Source organism: Entelurus aequoreus, linkage group LG24 (genome assembly GCF_033978785.1).
Source record: "Entelurus aequoreus isolate RoL-2023_Sb linkage group LG24, RoL_Eaeq_v1.1, whole genome shotgun sequence".
NCBI lineage: Eukaryota > Metazoa > Chordata > Actinopteri > Syngnathiformes > Syngnathidae > Entelurus > Entelurus aequoreus.
The window spans coordinates 34,813,136-34,833,660 of record NC_084754.1 but is presented as its reverse complement, the minus strand read 5'-3'; the positions used below and the strand labels follow the sequence as shown (position 1 = coordinate 34,833,660).

The 20,525-nt window shown below is 40.3% G+C and overlaps 2 protein-coding genes across 5 annotated transcripts in view; one reads left to right on the top strand and one right to left on the bottom strand.

Annotated features, from left to right (window-relative positions):
* Positions 1 to 203: 203 nt before the first annotated feature.
* Positions 204 to 6,469, bottom strand: best1 (bestrophin 1). 2 transcript variants are annotated; one of them, XM_062036097.1, is made up of 10 exons: positions 6,371 to 6,469; positions 6,023 to 6,279; positions 3,790 to 3,884; positions 3,003 to 3,236; positions 2,513 to 2,667; positions 2,370 to 2,447; positions 1,956 to 2,108; positions 1,805 to 1,885; positions 1,585 to 1,736; positions 204 to 1,515 (listed from the first exon to the last, which is right to left on the bottom strand). In XM_062036097.1, exons 2-10 carry the CDS (start codon positions 6,172 to 6,174, stop codon positions 462 to 464), a joined length of 2,154 nt encoding a protein of 717 aa, XP_061892081.1. In that variant the 5' UTR covers positions 6,175 to 6,279; positions 6,371 to 6,469; the 3' UTR covers positions 204 to 461. The 2 variants fall into 2 exon arrangements, with proteins under 2 accessions (XP_061892081.1, XP_061892080.1); XM_062036096.1 differs by having other exon boundaries at positions 6,023 to 6,276; positions 6,371 to 6,458.
* A 723-nt stretch (positions 6,470 to 7,192) lies between these two features.
* Positions 7,193 to 20,525, top strand: part of rab3il1 (RAB3A interacting protein (rabin3)-like 1) — a 24,092-nt gene continuing 10,759 nt past the window's right edge. For 2 of the 3 annotated variants that reach the window (XM_062036023.1, XM_062036022.1), the window contains exons 1-3: positions 7,193 to 7,410; positions 20,018 to 20,201; positions 20,308 to 20,403. In XM_062036023.1, coding sequence (XP_061892007.1) covers positions 7,208 to 7,410; positions 20,018 to 20,201; positions 20,308 to 20,403 — 483 coding nt within the window. In that variant the 5' untranslated portion in view covers positions 7,193 to 7,207. Of the gene's footprint in view, positions 7,411 to 15,237; positions 15,667 to 19,296; positions 19,395 to 20,017; positions 20,202 to 20,307; positions 20,404 to 20,525 lie in introns of those variants that run through there. The other variant, XM_062036024.1, reaches the window with a different exon arrangement.

Genomic DNA, 20,525 nt, shown 5'->3' with positions numbered 1-20,525 from the left:
TTTTTTAAGCTAGGATCCTATTAGTACACTTTTTGAAGTAAAGAATGCTCATGTCATAGGTGCAGATGTACAATAAGGTCATTTTCTCTGTTAGCACTGGGGGCTAAAGTGTATACACATTGATTTTTTATAAAAAGAAAGCAACAATAAACCTTACTCGGGTTTGAAGTTTTTATTGAAAAACAAAAGATGGTTTTAAGGTGTTATGCATTTTATGATGTGAGCATCAATCTCAAGGTCCGGTATTTAAATACTACAAATTTAGGCTTCATATGTTTATTTTTCCCCCATATGTTAGCACTGAAATCCTTTAAGTTGCTTTGTGGCTCACAAATAGGTTAAATGTTCTGTAAGAGCTCACTAGGAAGTGGAGATTAATTCCCACACTTGTTTGAGTGTAGTAATCCACCTCAAAACAATTTGTGTGTGTGTTGAACAAGCGTGATACAAACAGCATTTTCTCAATCCTGCTTCCTTCCCGCTGCCGGCTTGTTCCGGCCTCCCTCCACCAGCACGCCCAGCAGGTCTCCCTCAGCCAATGAGATTCCAGAATCGTTGGGGGAATTTGGCTGATTGACTTCTTGCGGTGAAGATGCTGAATTGGAAGCGCTCAGGTTATTCAGCCCGCCGTTGCTCGCCTTTACGCTGGCGTTAAAGTTGCAGTGGTTGCTGAAGCTACTGAGACTGGTGCTGTTACAGAGACCTGCCGCTGTGCCAGCGCTGTTGCCGCTTGTCACGTTAATGCTGCTGGAGCTGCTGTTGGGATTACTTGGATTTGCTTGCGCAGGACGAGAGGGAGGGGTGAAGGAAAACACTCTTTCTCCCCCGCTTCCCATCGTGCGAGCGCTTAGGGGTCCGGATTGGCTATCTGCGGACGGCAAGGCGTCCAGCGTCAGGCACGGTGGTGGAGGCCGGCGTGACAGCAGGCCGTGCCCGCGTCTAAGTTTCGATATCGGGCAAAGCTCAGGTGCAGCGTCTGGAAAGGAAAAGGCTGGGGCTGTGGGCATCCCACCATCTTCGCTAAGCCAGGGGAAAGCGGATGATGGTGGCTGGATGTGGTTAGGTGTGTCAGGCGGCAGTAGCTGTGAGCCCACTGTCGGAGGAGCCAGGGAGCTGCAGCTCCGGTTCCACTCATTCTGAGATCGCCTGGCAGGTCTTGGTCTTGGCACGGCTGGGGGCACGCAGTGAATGGGCGTCTGTGGGCAACTGTAGAAGCCCGGCCTCTCATACAAGGGTAGCCCGGAGAAGCTATAGTGGTCTTGTTCTGAGTTCAAGGGCTGGCGTGTTTGGTTTTGGATAGACTGAGCGCCTGTGTGTAAGTAAAGGGGGAATCGACTTATTGGAGCTCCAGGGCGGCGCCGCAGCAGAGAAACCCGAGATGAGCGAGGGAAACTGGGCGATTGGACACCGAGAAGGCGACCCAGGCCTCCAAGCAATGGGGTGGAGTAATTAGCTTCCTCATTTTCTTTAATCTGCTCCAGATTGGACTGAAACTCCATCTCCTCTTTAGGAACACTAGAGTACAACAAGGATAAAATGAAGACAATGTAACATTCATGCCTCACTGGTAGTGTTTATGTGCACCTGATATTCAGTGCAGAGCCCATGAAGGAAGGTTTGCAATGGTCTGCACTGGCAGTTGTGTAGGGAGGTCGAGGGTCAGATTCATTCCAGTACATATCTTTTTCAACCAGAGGCAGGCTGTTGTACATCTCATCTACAGACAGCAAAGACACCTGGAACAATAAAACCCAGCTAGTACAGCACAGCTTCTGTTCACACTTCAGTAAAACAGTATCAAAACCTGTAAATTGCGATCGACGAGCCAGTTGGTCTCAAAGTCGTCATCATCTTCGCCAAAAGGATTTATGAGTTGCTCGGCCACCTGAAACCAGGACTATGCAGATCAGACATGGACCGATCATAAAACTAAACAGATGTCATTATTCACCAACCTTCAACCAACCAACATAGAAGAAAAACTGCAACAAAGTGAAGACGGGCAGGTAAAAGTCCAGATCGTGACCATGGTAGCCTTGGGCTGGATCCAAGAACTGACGACCAATCAGACAAGCCAGGAAGAAGCTGTAGACTGCCACGGTCACCACCTAATCATTATATCAGTCACACTTCAGAAAGCAGCAGACCACTTTTAATTGGTTCTATATTTGCTATGTTGCAGCCAATACTCGTACATGGTTCTCCTTTTCGGACGTGCTGCAATGAAACAACTGGAATTGTGTGATGCATTACATTGTATCGTATGCATGTTTGAAATCAACTGAACTGAACTGTCCCTGCATGAGTTCATTACTTGGTTATTACTCTATGTCCAAATGATTTGGCAAAGCAAGGGAACGAACAAGAACCTGAGTGTAGACAAGAGGCAGGCTGATCCAGTCATATCCGTACAGCTTCATGCACTTCGCCCTCAAACTGTTCAACTCCTGAAGACAGAAGAACAAAGTCATTTGTCAAGAAGTGTTACCTCTACAGATACTCAAAGACCTACAGTGAGAATGGCTGTGAGAGCCACGTCGTTGTTGATGCGACCTTCTGTCCGGGCCCTCAGAGCCAGACTGACAAACCACATGCAGGGAATCCAAAATTTATTATGAGGGGAGGGCAAGTCCTCCAGATGCCTTAGTTCTTCTGAAGTCATCAAACCTGATGGGTACACAAAATGTGTCAGTGGACCCACATGGGCTGGTCAGTACATTTTAATAAAATATCTGTTTCAACTCTTGTTGGATCTTATTAAAAGTGGTTGATGATGGCTGTTTAATTAGTTGTTGCGAGGTTTATAGATTTGGCTACAATTTAGTGAACCTGCCTGTGTATTTATGTAGTTTTGTGTTTTTAGTTGTGACCAGCAAGCAGCACCAGCACCCCTAATCTCACCATCGCGTATTACATCACCAGGTTTGAACAATTCTACAGCACCATGAGTACCAGCACTCTGTGCCGGGTTTTTGTCACGCCGTACTAGTTTGACAGCGTACCTGCCTGCACCAGATGCTCCATCGTGGGGAACCTCTTGTAGACTGCAGTGCTGACCGAGCGGTAGATGAGCACACCGGAGAGGTTAGCGTAACGCATCAGAGTGCGCCGGGTTAGCCTGGCAGCCTCGTCCGCTCCGCGCACGTGACCTCCCACTAGTGCCGCCAGGCGGTCAGGCCAGGGGACATTCTCAAACTGACCCCACCAACGGGATACCACCAAGGTCACATAGAATCCTGGAAACCAATAAGGACGATAGCAACCACTTGGTATCATCATTTACTAGAAGGTAGCTTCATTCTCAAATGTTCTACCCACACACACACATCAAGCACATTAACACTTTGTTGGGACTCTCAGGTATCATCATTTAACAATGTGTTTGTTTTTTAATTCTTCCTAATAATTTAGCCTTAAAACTATCAAACACAATTGTCAGCATGATGCAGTACAGTTTTACACCACTATGACAACAATGATGAAGATACTGTTATATCGGTAACTCCTATTCATTTATCTCATCTCTTTATTTTGTTATACATTTGTTGTCTTTATTTACTCTTAATTGATTCACGTATTACATTTTTTGACACTTTTATTTTCCTTCATTACTCCATAAGATATATCTATTGTTACACATTCTCTATTATGTAACACAGGATGTGATCTAAGTTCCCCAGCTAAACTTTCTGCCTTCGCAAACCTAAGGAAACCAATTATCTTTTTTTATTATTGATTGGGTGTACCTAAGGAAGTGTCCAGTGTTTGTGTGTGCATCTCTCCATTTACCAAGAACGAAGGAGACCGGAATGAGTTCGGCATAGCGGTCACAATATATGGAAAGCTTCTCAAACAGCCTCTTCTGCTCAATGTTTAACACAAACCTATAATGGGGGAAAAAACATTGAATTATTCAGTAAAGGTGCCATATCAGTCAAATTACTAAAAACTATTGACATACCTTACCAATACAGTTGCACTCAAAATGATTCAACTCCAAAGAAGTGGTTCTATTTCAAATATACATTATTTTTAATTAGTTTTCATTAGAATACATTTCTTGATAATCTAGATCCGGTATTTTCAAACTCTCACCTTAGCAACTAGAAATCGCTTGATTATTGCCTTTAAACCATGGAGTGTCAAACTCATTTTAGCTCAGGAAAATGTAATCCTACGTGGGCCGGACGGGTACAATCATGGTTTAATAACTTCAAAATACAACTATGACAATTTCAGATTATTTTCTTTGTTTAACTTCGGCCCAAAATACATTCTGAAAATGTACATATCACAAATAATCCTCTTGACAACACACTTCTAGTTAGTTGAAAATCCTGAGGAGAAAATTGGTGCAGTTTCAAAAACACCATGAAGAACACAATGAATTTAGACTTAATTGCAATGTGTCGACAAAGGAATTCAATTTGAAGTCACAGCCCATCTAGGATTGAACAAAAAACTAAAATAATAAATAAAAACTATTCTTTGTATCAAATACCTCATTTATCATTTCCACATATTAATCCTGTGCTAACTCAACAAACCATACAAACTGAGGTAGAAACTAATCAAGAGGGTTGAGTTACTCCCTGCCTTCTAGGCATCATTGTTGTATTGATAGGAACATAAAAGCTGTGCAATGTGTGAACATTTTCAACAAAAAAGCTAAAAGATAGTATTTGCAGTAAATCACACACTGTTCACTTTCTTTACATTTGCACACAAGACAGTAGAACTTTTATCAATGTGCAGTGTCTCATGCAGCATTTGAAGATGGATTACCAATTGTTTATTTTACTCCTGTTTTACGTTGGGTCGAGGGGGAGGAGTCACAGCCCTGCTTTACTATGTACTTCTTGCTTGGTATACTTGCTCGCCCCGGTATAAACTATTTGCTTGCCTAACAGAATTTCTATTGCGACATCCAGTGGACACATTTAAAACTGCAGTATTTTTACTTTAAAAATGCAGCTAGATTTTACACTTAGCAAACTCATCTCGCAGGCCGCGTTTGACATCCTTGTTAACCAATACTGAAGTAAACTTGTCAGGTTTGATAAAGATCCATCCATCCATTTTCTACCCTTGTCCCTTTCGGGGTCGCGGGGGGTCGCTGGAGCCTATCTCAGTTGCATCCGGGCGGTAGGCTGGGTACACTCTGTATTTGTTTTTATTTTACTCAAGCTGCTGCTTCCCGTATCCTGTAGTGTTCTGGGGTCATGCAAATTAAGGCCTGCTTTGAGAGAATTTAATAATTTATGATATTTGATATTCAATTTCACATCTACCTCCTGTTCAAAAACACTGTCTTTAAAAAGATAGAAAGGTTTGTCTTAGATCCCGGAAGGTGATTTCGATTTGTCCATCATTAGTGTAGGCCAGGGCTATTCAACTGGTGGCCTGGGGGGAATCATAGTTAGTTACAAACTTGGGAGACAAACATTTTTGCAGCAGATTCTTAAAAACTAGAGTGCTGTCACAGAGTTTATCGTTGACTAGCTTTTTTTCCCGGAATCTCCTTAAAAACAGGGCACTCTTGACAAAATAGACAAAAATCAAATTTCCATTGTAGAGGACGTGTAGTCTCCAGAATATACAAAGTGAGACTAATAGTGAAGTCTTTAGCTTTCTGTCAAATGTGGTCTCCAAAACAATTTAGTTGAATATTCCTGGTGTAGGCCAATGATGTATGCGAAATATTAGAAGCAATCCTCCGGAATGATGAGGTGCATCTACGTAATCATTCTTTTTGTACGGTATCCTGTTTAGCATCATGGCTGAGCTGGAGCCTATCCCAGCTACACCCTGGACTGCAGTCAATCACGGGACACAAATAGACCAGCATTCACACTCACAATAGGACAATTTAGACCAGGGGTGTCAAACTCATTATAGATCAGGGGCCACACGGAGAAAAATCTACTCCCAAGTGGGCAGAGGCCTAAGTTTGAGACGTTGTATGCAATTAATATTTCTAAGTCTTATAATGATTGTCAACAAGCTAAGAAGAAATGTGTACCTATAAACAAGACTGAAGGCGGTGTACAGGAGTGTGAAGATGATGAGTTCCCTGTAGAGCAGCTTATAGATGCTGCCCTTCCAGCGTAGGAGCAGGTGGAAGAAGGTCCCGAGGCCTGCGTCTGCCACCCTGCGAGAGTAGGTCACTGTCATTGCTGCTGCTGCTGCTTAAAGGCCAACGTCCTGGAGGACTGTGGGCTGACATGAAGGATGTCTCCCTGGAGTACTTGTCAGCAATCGGCCTGCTGGGTCCGGCTTCTGAAACCAAAACGGAATTACTCGGAAGAAACAATTCTGTATTGTAGCACTTAAGGTGAGCAATAATAATACTGCTTGTTATCATACTTACTGCTGAAAATGCAAAAGTTTGCCCATGGCCGTCAGGGTGGAGGGCTGGAGGCAAGCGGTCGGCCTCCGCAGAGAGAATGTTGGAGAAGGAAGAAGCAGGAATAGAAAAAGGGAGAGCGAGGAGCTGCTACACCTCCGGTCACTTGATGGCTTAATCTGTTTGAGCAACAAAGCTGCATTGTGAGCAACCGCAGGCTGTGTTAATCTCAACAAATCACACAATCAGGTGGCTTTATTCCAGCTTCTTTATTTATTCATGCTTGGATTTCTCATATTCTTTTAAGGACTTTGCATTTATGACTTCCTTAATGTTTTTTTCCCCCCATAACAGTAATATTGTGCAAAACCGAAACTGTGCCATTGCGCCCTCCACTGGAAAAAATGTGCATACTGGCCAGAAAGTGTAAGAAGGTGTTAGTGATTAACCCTTGCTGTCAAGTCCACACATACAAAGCAGCAGCAGGGTCGGAGTGCGGACACACTTCAACTTTCTTAACACTTGCCGATCAGTCACTTATGAGCTACAAGCAAGAGGACATAGTTTTGGGCTACATTTGGTGAGTGTGCTCGATCGTTTAATTAAAGGTAGAGGAAGCATGTTGCATGCCTTTGTTTCCTGGAATGATCTGAGTCAGCAGGAAATAATTCATTGTATTCACTACTGATCATTGTATCGGTTACCTCTCTTCAGGTGCCAGCAGAAAGCAAAGGGCCCTACACACCCACACACATATATATATATATATATATATATATATATATATATATATATATATATATATATATATATATATGGAGCCAGTTGAGACATCGGACAACATATTTAAGAGAGCAGAACATGGATGCTTTTGAGGGAATTCACAGTGTTCACATTTCGTCCTCCCCACCACCCTCAACCTCCAGTCCAGCCTATGAAGTCCTAAAGAGCAGGTCGGGAATCGCTGTGTATTCCTCTGCAGTGTTTTTTGGGGCGCCTTCACGCTCTAAGAACCTGTCCAGCAGGAGGAGAGGGGCTGACGATCAAGGCTGTGTGGTAGGAAGGTAAGCAAACCCAGCATTTCGTCACGGCATGTCTGCAGTATATCACAATAATATGATTGGATGCTTAGTAAGTGCTGTGATCTACTGGTGGCATTGCTGGTGTGTGTGTGTGTATAACAGGAGTGTCAAACTCATTTTAGCTCAGGGGCTGCATGGCGGGAAATCTGCACACGCGGGCCGGACTATTAAAATCATGGCATTAAAAATAAAAAACAAAGACAACTTCAGATTGTTTTCTTTGTCTTACTTTGGCCAAAATAGAACAAACACATTCTGAAAATATTATAATAGAAAAAACTACCGGCAGTGGTAAAGTTTAGATCCATGAAGGAAAGAAGAAAGTCAATGAATGTTTACAACTGAGTAAATGTACATATACATACAAATAAGATTTATTTTCTATAAATTTTTTTTAAATTAATTAAGTAACGTTTATGACAACCTTTTTCCAAAACACAATATAGAATGTGAGATATAACAGGATAATGCATACATTTATCATTTGTTTTCAAAACGGTTACAAAAAAGTGGGACCCCAAAAATTTACTGTGGGACCCCACTTTTATGACTTGATTTTGAAAATTCCCAGCGCCAACACTGATGGAGTATGGGTGTGGCCTGCGTGCCGGTTCTAATACTAATCAAATAGCATCCCGGGGGCCACAGATAATTAATTCACAGGCTGGATCTGGCCCGCGGACCTTGACGTTGACACCCCTAGTTTATAACATACTTTCATCCATCCATTTTCTACCGCTTATCCGTTTCGGGGTCGAGGGCGGGGGGGGGGGGGGGGGGTGGTCTGTTCTGGAGCCTATCAGCTGCATTCGGGTGGAAGGCAGGGTACACCCTGGACAAGTCGCCACCTCATCACTAGGCCAACACAGATACGTAGACCCGTTGATTGTCATTGGATTACTGTAAACATGCTACACTCCAGGTTGATGATTGTCATTGGATTACTGTAAACATGCTACACTCCAGGTTGATTGGCATTGGATTACTGTAAACATGCTACACTCCAGGTTGATGATTGTCATCTGATTACTGTAAACATGCTACACTCCAGGTTGATTGTCATTGGATTACTGTAAACATGCTACACTCCAGGTTGATGATTGTCATTGGATTACTGTAAACATGCTACACTCCAGGTTGATGATTGTCATTGGATTACTGTAAACATGCTACACTCCAGGTTGATGATTGTCATTGGATTACTGTAAACATGCTACACTCCAGGTTGATGATTGTCATTGGATTACTGTAAACATGCTACACTCCAGGTTGATTGGCATTGGATTACTGTAAACATGCTACACTCCAGGTTGATGATTGTCATTGGATTACTGTAAACATGCTACACTCCAGGTTGATGATTGTCATTGGATTACTGTAAACATGCTACACTCCAGGTTGATTGTCATCTGATTACTGTAAACATGCTACACTCCAGGTTGATTGGCAACACTAAATGGTCCCTAGTGTGTGAATGTGAGTGTGAATGTTGTCTGTCTATCTGTGTTGGCCCTGCGATGAGGTGGTGACTTGTCCAGGGTGTACTCCGCCTTCCGCCAGAATGCAGCTGGGATAGGCTCCAGCACCCCCCACGACCCCGAAAGAGACAAGCGGTAGAAAATGGATGGATGCTACACTCCTATAACGACTCGGGCCAGGGGGGTCAAACTTGTTTACATTAAGGGCCACGTCACAGTTATGGCTACTTGTAACAGTAAGTAATATATGAATATAAATTATATCATTACACGATTGCTGTTGCATTATATATATTTTTATGTACACTGAATAAAATCTAAGGATTTTCCAATAAAAAGCTGGAAGCTCAGGTTCCAGAATTTTACAGCATGATACTGTTAATAGAAAAACGGTACCTTTGTTTTTACGGTAGAATCTACGGTTCTTTTTATAGCGTATTACTGTAAATGGGAAAACAGTACCGCTTTTTTTTTTAATTGGAAAATTCTGGCAATTAAGCTACCTTATTTTTTTTTATTACGGTTTTTCAACAGTGTACTTGTTTTAAAAAACATAAGTCAAGCAGATATAATTATTAATTTTTTTTTCAACAAAAATAATGCTTGTATATTTGTTGAATTATTCTATAATAAAGCCTAAAAGATACAGTGTCTAGTTGCATGCAGTACATGTATTTTATTTCTGTCAGAATGGAAAACAAATACATTTAGTAGATGAAGTACTTTATACAGTATATTATATCCAAGCATTCGCAGGCCATGAGATGATGTGGCGGGCCAGATCAAAATAGCCACCCTTTTGCTCTGGTTACTGCTTTGCACACTCTTGGCATTCTCTCGATGAGCTTCAAGAGGTAGTCACTGGTTTTCACTTCACAGTTGTGCCTTATCAGGTTTGATTAGTGGAATTTCTTGCTTTATCAATAGGGTTGGGACCATCAGTTGTGTTATAAATGAGAAGGTACTGTACGTTCAAACTTTTGGCCTGTACTGTATATATGTATATACTATATACTGTGTATATATATATATATATATATATATATATATATATATATATATATATATATATATATATATATATATATGTATATATATATATATATATATATATATATATATATATATATATATATATATATGTATATATGTATGTATACTGTATATGTGTGTGTGTATATATATATATATACATATATATATATATATATATACTATATATACATATATATATATATAATGTATGTATATATATATATGGATGTGTGTATATATATATATATATATATATATATATATATATATATATATATATATATATATATGTATGTATATATATGGATGTGTGTGTGTGTATATATATATATATGGATGTGTGTGTGTGTATATATATATATATATATATATATATATATATATATATATATATATATATATATATATATATATATATATATATACAGTATATGTATGTGTATATATATATGTATGTGTATGGATGTATATACACTAAATTGCCAAAAATATTTGGCCACCTGCCTTGACTCACATATGAACTTGAAGTGCTATCCCATTCCTAACCCATAGGGTTCAATATGATGTCGGTCCACCTTTTGCAGCTATTACAGCTTCAACTCTTCTGGGAAGGCTGTCCACAAGGTTGCGGAGTATGTTTATAGGAATTTTCGACCATTCTTCCAAAAGCGCATTAGTGAGGTCACACACTGATGTTGGTCGCAAAGGCCTGGCTCTCAGTCTCCGTTCTAATTCATCCCAAAGATGTTTTTATCGAGTACAGGTCAGGACTCTGTGCAGGCCAGTCAAGTTCATCCACACCAGACTCTGTCATCCATGTCTTTATGGACCTTGCTTTGTGCACTGGTGCACAGTCATGTTGGAAGACGAAGGGGCCCGCTCCGAATTGTTCCTACAAGGTTGGGAGCATGGAATAATTAAATGATAAATGGGTTGTACTTGTATAGCGCTTTTCTACCTTCAAGGTACTCAAAGCGCTATGACAGTATTTCCACATTTACCCATTCACACACCCATTCACACACTGATGGCGGGAGCTGCCATGCAAGGCGCTAACCAGCAGCCATCAGAGGCAAAGGGTGAAGTGTCTTGCCCAAGGACACAACGGACGTGACTAGGAAGGTAGAAGGTGGGAATTGAACCCCAGTAACCAGCAACACTCCGATTGCTGGCACAGCCACTCTACCAACTTCGCCACACCACGCCGTCCAAAATGTTTTGGTATCCTGGAGCATTCAACGTTCCTTTCACTGGAACTAAAGACCCAAGCCCAACTACTGAAAAATAACCCCACACCATAATTCGTCCTCCACCAAATTTCACACTCGGCACAATGCAGTCCGAAATATAACGTTCTCCTGGCAACCTCCAAACCCAGACTGGTCCATCACATTGCCAGATAGAGAAGCGTGACTCATCACTCCAGAGAACTGTACGTGGGCTAATTGGAAGGTCACATGAAGTTTGGAGCTCTGTAGCAACTGACCGTGCAGAAAGTCTTTGCACTATGCGCTTCAGCATCCGCTGACCCCTCTGTGTCACTTTACCTGGCCTACCACTTTGTGGCTGAGTTGCTGTTGTTCCCAAACTCTTCCATTTTCTTATAATAAAACCGACAGTTGACATTGGAATATTTAGGAGCGAGGACATTTCACGACTGGATTTGTTGCACAGGTGGCATCTTATGAAAGTTCCACGCTGGAAATGACTGAGCTCCTGAGAGCGAGCCATTCTTTCATAAATGTTTGTAGAAACAGTCTCCATGCCTTGATTTTATACACCTGTGGCCGGGCCAAGTGATTAGGACACCTGATTGTGATCATTTAGATTGGTGGCCAAATACTTTTGGCAATATAGTGTATGTATGATGTATGTATACTGTATATACTGTATACTTACATATACTTACACTGATGGAAGTGTTTGGATTTTTTGAAGCGCTTTATAGGCAGAATAGAGCGACTCTCATTGACTTTTGCTCGCATTTATTTACTTTTTAGAATGCATAAAGAAAATAAAAACATGTGTTCTTGTCTAACATAAGGGTTGTGAATGATAAAATTCACAAAAAAGTGCAGTTCCCCTTTAAGTTTGACACCCGTGCTATTGGATACCATACCATACCAACTTTATTTATAAAGCCCTTTAAAAACAACCACAGTTGAAGAACAAAGGGCTTTACACTACAAATAAATACAGGCAAAGGACAGACTAAAAATAACATTTAAAACAGAGGTAAAATACACATTGAAAAAGCAAATACAAATGATCTTAAGAACAATTTGTTAGATAAAAAGCAGTTAAAAAGTAAAAAACAGTTAAAAAGTGTTTAAAGTCTCATGCTGGGTTAAAAGCCAGTGAATAAAAATGGGTTTTAAGAAGGGTCTTAAAAGTAGCCAAAGAAGGGGCCTGTCTCACAGATAGGGCAGGATATACTTTATTTTTTTTAAATACATGTATTAAGCCATATCACAATCTAGTTCCACAACCATTTTCAAATGTTGGATTTAAGTTTTTGTATATGATGCAAGTGACAGCGGTACCTGGGTTTATTTTGTTATTATTTTAAAACAGTTGGTTGAAAACAATTTTGCCTTTAGAAAACAATCATAATCCAATTACCCCAACACCGAAAAATGTTGACACATAGCACTTTTTATAGAGAATAACTATAGTTTTACATGTAGTAAACAAAGCAAATGCACGTCGTCACTCACCATTTTTTGTCTCAATTCAAGCATTTTTAAATGATAAAAATGGCTAATTGAAGTAAAATGATCAATACTACCACCTGTACTACCAGTAGTATTGGCCACTATAGGAGACCAAACCAATCAGAGTGCGCTGGTCAGTATCGTGGCCACTGATTGGCTCAGCCTCAGGCAGTGTTGCTATATTGGATTAGAAGAGTGTAAAGGTGAGGAGAGGGTGTTATTTCATGTCTGGAGGGCTCTCATAATATTGAAAACAGTATTCAGAAGTTCATTTACAAGTTTGTTATGCTCTGTGAAAAGATTTGATTTATAATGAATGATTCTTACTTTGCGGACATTCATTCATTCAATTAACAGCGATAAATAAGGGTTCAAATAAATTGGACAAATAAACATTTCATCCTGTTTACATTTATTGGACACTTGTTGGCGATGAGCGGCAAGGAGATACGGCTGTTGCTCATTCCTCAGTGAAAGAGAGGTTTGAGAAGGGCAACATGTCTAACATTTGCAGGCGCTATATGTTGTCATGGAAGAGATGAAGAGGATTTCAGCAACATGTGCAGCACTGGTGAATACTGTGCCTAAGACCATTTATATACAAACCCCAAAACCAGTGAAGTTGGCTAGTTGTGTCTTAGATAAAAACACAATACAATTATTTGCAAATCTTTTTCAACTCATATTCAATTGAATAGACTACTAAGACAAGATATTTAATGTTTGAAATGAGAAACTTAATTTTTTGGGGCAAATAATCATTAATTTAGAATTGAATGGCAGCAACACATTGCAAAAAAGTTGGCACATGGGGCACTGATCGGTAGGTTGAGTTCAAACCCCAGCTGAGTCATACCAAAGACTATTCAAAAAATGGGACCCATTACTTCCCTGCTTGGCACTCAGCATCAAGGGTTGGAATTGGGGGTTGAATCACCAAAAAGGGGGTGATCAAGGGTGATGGGTCAAATGCAGAGAATAATTTTGCCACACCTAGTGTGTGTGTGACAATCATTGGTACTTTAACTTGAACTTTCCCATTCTTGCTTGATGTACAACTTAAGTTGTTCAACAGTCCAGGGTCTCCGTTGTGGTATTTTAGGCTTCATAATGCGCCACACATTTTCAATGGGAGACAGGTCTGGACTACAGGCAGGCCAGTCTAGTACCCGCACTCTTTTACTATGAAGCCACGCTGTTGTAACACGTAGCTTGGCATTGTCTTGCTGAAATAAGCAGGGGCGTCCATGATAACGTTGCTTGGATGGCAACATATGTTGCTCCAAAACCTGTATGTACCTTTCAGCATTAATGGTGCCTTCACAGATGTGTAAGTTACCCATGCCTTGAGCACTAATACACCCTCATACCATCACAGATGCTGGCTTTTCAACTCTGTGCCCGGAACAATCCGGATGGTTCTTTTCCTCTTTGTTCCAGAGGACACAACGTCCAAAAACAATTTGAAATGTGGACTCGTCAGACCACAGAACACTTTTCCACTTTGCATCAGTCCATCTTAGATGAGCCCACGCCCAGCAAAGCCGGCAGCGTTTCTGGGTGTTGTTGATAAATGACTTTCGCTTTGCATAGTAGAGTTTTAACTTGCACTTACAGATGTAGCGACCAACTGTAGTTACTGACAGTGGTTTTCTGAAGTGTTCCTGAGTCTGTGTGGTGATATCCTTTACAGAGTGATGTCGCTTTTTGATGCAGTACCGCCTGAGGGACGGAAGGTCTGTAATATCATCGCTTACGTGCAGAGATTTCTCCAGATTCTCTGAACCTTTTGATGATATTACGGACCGTAAATGGTGAAATCTCTAAATTCCTTGCAATAGCTCATTGTTCTTAAACTGTTGGACAATTTGTTCACGGATTTGTTGACAAAGTGGTGACCCTCTGTCCGTCCTTGTTTGTGAATGACCGAGCATTTCATGGAAGCTTCTTTTATACCCAATCATGGCACCGCCCCACAAGCTCGGTTGGTAGAGTGACTGTGCCAGCAACTTGAGGGTTCCAGGTTCGATCCCCGCTTCGGCCATCCTAGTCACTACCGTTGTGTCCTTGGGCAAGACACTTTACCCACCTGCTGCAAGTGCCACCCACACTGGTTTAAATGTGACTTAGATATTGGGTTTTCACTATGCAAAGCGCTTTGAGTCAATAGAGAAAAGCGCTATATAAATATAATTCACTTCCACCTGTTCCCAATTAGCCTGTTCACCTGTGGGATGTTCCAAATAAGTGTTTGATGAGCATTCCTCAACTTTCTCAGTCTTTTTTGCCACTTGTGCCAGCTTTTGTGAAACATGTTGCAGGCATCAAATTCAATTGAGCTAATATTTGCAAAAAATAACAAAAGTTTACCAGTTCGAACGTTAAGTATCTTGTCTTTGCAGTCTATTCAATTGAATATAGGTCGGAAAGGATTTGCAAATCATTGTATTCTCTGTTTCTATTTACGATTTGCACAACGTGCCAACTTCACTGGTTTTGGGTTTTGTACAAGCTTTTTATCACACACGGTGATTGCCTCAGCATCCACAAGATGTTGACATGTTGAAGCCGAGAGAAGGAAGTTAGTAAAAGACAAGTGTCGGTGAAATCCTGGAAAGTGGTGACGTGTTGTCACGTGACATGACAGCGGACAGACCCGTGAAGTGTTTCTTTCGTCCTTTTTCACAAATGACAGTAAACTTGTAATGACTGCCTGGCAGGGGGAACAGAAAGAAACAGGAAAAACAATCATATTTGCTGTGCAACTCGGTCTGTTTGTTTGTTAGCGCGGTGCCGCTGCTGCGCCCGTGGTTGTTTACGTCAGCCCGTGGTTGTTTACGTCAGCGTCCGCATTCCTTCGCGCTCTTGTCTGCGGCACTGATTTCAAACTAATGTCCACTCGACTACACTCGCAGCTCGCCGTTTATTCGCCAACTTAACGCCAACAACAGCTGGAGGACGGCGGAGAAGCTGAGGTGACGGTTGTGTCTTCTCTCGTGGACGCTGGCAGGGTAAATATGACTCTTATTGGACAGAAAAGCTCCTAAAGTTGCGAGTAGCTTGGCTAGCTTAACGTGTGAATGCTTGGCTTTAACTTAGTAATGTTAGCCGCTCATTATAATAATTTGTTGTTGACAACTAATATATTCATGGTTCCTGGTGACTATTTATGTAAGACGAAGAAAAATACAAACATACCTTTACGGTATGGACTCGAAAACCTTTTATGTAAGTTATTAACATTTGTATGTAAACCAGATGTTCGAGTCACGTGGCTCCCATTTAAAGTGGAGGACTGACTCAACCACAAATATTACTAACACTCACAATTTAAGATGTTTACAAAATTGTATAGAAATATGGAATTATAGTGCTGAATCCCAACAAATTCACATTTTAGTTAATCAACAATAATAATAAAAAAACACTTTCGTAGTTGAAACAATAGTAATTGTGCATGATGCACAATGCAGAGATAACTCATTGAGAATTTACAGTTGCATTATGCATAACGTTTTGAGAAACATCAGTCTAATGGGCAAACTTGACAACTAATATAGTCATGGTTCGTGGTAACTATTTATGTAAGACGAAGAAAAAACAAAACATACCTTTACGGCAGTGGTTCTTAACCTTGTTGGAGTTACCGAACCCCACCAGTTTCATATGCACATTCACCGAACCCTTCTTTAGTGAAAAATAAAATGTTTTTTTTCAATTCCAAGACAAAGTTATATGTTTTTGGTAACACTTTAGTATGGGGAACGTATTCTAAGTAACAAAGACTTAATTCAGAGTTATTTGGACACTAGGGGAACATGTTGTAAGTCAGTGGTCCCCAACCTTTTTGTAGCTGCGGACCAGTCAACGCTTGAAAATTTGTCCCACGGACCGGGGGGGATTTAAAAAAAAAAAATTCATAAAGAAATACAATCATGTGTGCTTACGGACTGTATCCCTGCAGACTGTATTGATCTATAGTGATATATAATGTATATAATATTTAGAGTTATTTGGTTACGGTTAGGGTCAGGGTTAGAGGGTTAGGGTTATAATAAGGCCATGCCGAATAAGGCATTAATAAGTACTTAATAATGACTAGTTAAGAGCCAATATGTTACTAATTTGCATGTTAATAAGCAACTAATTAATGGTGAATATGTTCCCCATACTAAAGTGTTACCATGTTTTCTTACTGGTGCATAAAATGAACCGTGCATGAACATCACCTTGTTCAAACAACAAAACCAACACAGTGCATAAACTCACTACAAATTACACACCTGCAAATCAGTGTGACTTCTGCTGTTGTCGTATCCGTAATACGCCGATAGGGAGAAGCTTTTATTTACACGATGAGTTGGGTGTGTCTTGACCTCCGCCGAACCCCTGAGCCCGACTCACCGAACCCCTAGGGTTCGATCGAACCCAGGTTAAGAACCACTGCTTTACGGTATGGACTTCAAGACCATACATGTAAGTTATTAACATTTGTATGTAAACCAGATGTTCAAGTCACGTGGCTCCCATTTAAAGTGGAGGACTGACTCAACCACAAATATTACTAACACTCACAATTTAAGATGTTTACAAAATTTTATAGAAATATGGAATTATAGTGCTGAATCCCAACAAACTCACATTTAAGTTTAACAATAATAAATACAAAAAATTTGTAGTAGAAACAACAGTAATTGTGCATAATGCACAATGCAGAGATAACTAATTGATTGTGAATTTAAAGTTGCGTAACGTTTTGAAAAACATCAGTCTAATGGGCAAACTTGACAACTAATATATTCATGGTTCGTGGTAACTATTTATGTAAGACGAAGAAAAAACAACATACCTTTACGGTATGGACTCGAAGACCATACATGTAAGTTAACATTTGTATGTAAACGAGATGTTCGATTCACGTGGCTCCCATTTAAAGTGGAGGACTGACTCAACCACAAATATTACTAACACTCACAATTTAAGATGTTTACAAAATTGTATAGAAATATGGAATTATAGTTCTGAATCCCAACAAACTCACATTCTAGTTAAACAATAATAAAAATAAAAAAACACTTTCGTAGTAGAAACTATAGTAATTGTGCATAATGCACAATGCAGAGATATCTAATTAAGAATTTACAGTTGCATAACGTTTTGAAAAACATCAGTTAGTCTAATGGGCAAACTTGACAACTAATGTATTCATGGTTCGTGGTAACTATTTATGGAAGACGAAGAAAAAAACATACCTTTACGGTATAGACTCGAAGACCATGCATGTAAGTTATTAACATTTCTATTTAAAACCAGATATTCAAGTCACGTGGTTCCCATTTAAGTGGAGGACCAACTAAACCACAAATATTACTAAAACTCATAATTTAAGATGTTTCCAAAATGTTATAGAAACCTGAAAATATAGTGCTGAATCCTAACAAACTCATATTTTAGTTAAATTAAAATAACTAAAAAAACACTTTTGTTGTCGAAACAATAGCAATTGTGCATAATGCACAATGCAGAAATAACTTATTGTGAATTTACAGTTGCATAACATTTGGAAAAACATCAGTTAGTCCAGTGTTTTTCAACCACTGTGCACACTAGTGTGCCGTGAGATACAGTCTGGGGTGCCGTGTGAGATTATGTAGTTTCTCCTATTTGGGTTAAAAATAGTTTTTGCAAACCTGTAATTATAATCCGCAAATAATGTGCCATTGTTGAGTGTCGGTGCGGTCTAGAGCTCGGCAGAGTAACCATGTTATTCTCTTCCATATCAGTAGGTGGCAGCCGGTAGCTAATTGCTTTGTAGATGTCGGGAACAGGTCGTGTGAGACGACAATGGTTTGTTGTGATCACAATATGCAGGCGACAGCGGGAGGCAATGTGCAGGTAAAAAGGTATCTAATGCTTAAACCCAAAAAAAACAAAAGGTGAGTGCCCCTAAGAAAAGGCATTGAAGCTTAGGGGTGGCTATGCAGAACAAAACTAAAACTGAACTGGCTACAAAGTAAACAAAAACAGAATGCTGGACGACAGCAAAGACTTACAGCGTGTGGAGCAGAGACAGCGTCCACAAAGTACATCTGTACATGAAATGACAAAATTAACCATATCCACACACAAAAAGATAGCAACAACTTAAATGTTCTTGATTGCTAAAACAAAGCAGGTGTGGGGAATAGCGCTCAAAGGAAGACATGAAACTGCAACAGGAAAATACCAACAAAACAGGAAAAGCCACCAAAATAGGAGCGCAAGACAAGAACTAAAACACTACGCACGGGAAAACACCAAAAAACTCAATAAGTCACGGCGTGATGTGACAGGTCGTGGCGGTAGACCTACTTTCAGACAAGAGCTATAGTTATTGTTTAAATTCATATCCAACAATGCGACAACGACTTTTTATTGTCTACTGAGTTTCATTTTTTAATGATTTCTGCTGATGGTGTGCGTCAGGATTTTTTCAAAGAAAAAAATGCGCCTTCGCTCAAAAAAAGGTTGAAAAACACTGAGTTAGTCTAATGGGCAACAGGGCTCCAATTTTCCCAGGAGCATGAAGTATTTACTTGGAGCAATAACTCTCAGTCATAAGATCAATTATGTGTTGTGTTTGCATGTTGTCTGCGTGCTAGGGAAGACTTTTACACCAGGGCTATTCAACTGGCAGCCCGGGTGCCGAAAACGACCCTGGAATGACGACAGACTGGCTCCCGAGTTCATTTCAAAACTTGTGAGAGAGTTGAACATTTTTGTTGTATAGATGAACTTGGACCAGTGTAACCAACTTGGCAGATCGTTGCATTGATTTTAACCTAAAGGAGTGGACAATTGTATTTTGCATTTTTTTTCTGGAAACTCTGACAAAAGAAACAGACCAAAAACAAATGTCCACTACAGAGAATGCTGGTTTTCAAAATAAGAATACTAGTGAAGGGAGCTGTCCGGCCCCCTATTCTTTAGCTTTCTGTAAATGTGGCCCCGAGAACAATTTAATTGAATAACCCTGCTTTACGCAATGGTCAGACTCTTAAAAAGCCTGATAGGTTGAAATACATGGTTTAACATTAAAACATTAGGGTAATGACACACATGCATACAAATAACCTATCTTTTACGCCTGGTAGTGGGTAGCTGCCAATTTTTTACATCACAGAAGTAAAAGTATCACTTTAGTACTAATTACTTAATTTAATTTGAGTAACTAGTGGGCAATGGAATCTGGCAAAATCATTTAACGTTCCTAAACCTGCTTCTCTGCAATGTTTCTATCATACATTTGTTGAAAAAGAGAAATAATTCATATAAGTTTGAGGAGGGAATGTTAACGGTGAACATGCTTGTGATCATGTTAAGGTTGGTAGATCTGGATCCAGAGCCAGAGCCCAGGTTGGGGGGAAGAGGCAAAGGTGAGCCCTCATCAGGACTAGACCATGATATCGACTCCTGCCTGCGTAGCTCTACGCTGGAAATCCGAGGGAAAGAAATTCGTGAAAAGGGCTCGGAGATCCTCCGCGAACAACTGGATGCTGCAAAGAGGGTGTTGTAATCTATTTAATACGCACTGTATTGTGTTACATGGGGGTAAAAAGTAGGTTACAGTGTTCAGTGTACTGCTATTGAATTCTCGTCTCTTCTCTTTCCAGGAACTGAAACTCAAAGATAAGGAGTGTGAGCGTCTGTCTCAGGTCAGGAATCAGCTGGAACAAGAGCTGGAGGAACTGACAGCCAGTCTGTTTGAGGTCAGCAACTTCATTAAGCTAACTTAATTTAACAATGTAAGAAGGTAAATGTTAGGCCTGGGCCGATATCTGATAAGTCAATTAACCGACGATAACATTTAAGTTTTCCAGCGTCGATAAAT

Coding starts and splice junctions, on each gene's coding strand:
- best1 (XM_062036097.1), bottom strand. CDS start 6,174: ATGACAGTGACCTACTCTCGCAGGGTGGCAGACGCAGGCCTCGGGACC. Junction 2,448..2,512: donor CTCTCACAGCCATTCTCACT/GTAGGTCTTTGA, acceptor TTCTGTCTTCAG/GAGTTGAACAGTTTGAGGGC. Junction 1,516..1,584: donor GGCTCTGCACTGAATATCAG/GTGCACATAAAC, acceptor GTTGTACTCTAG/TGTTCCTAAAGAGGAGATGG.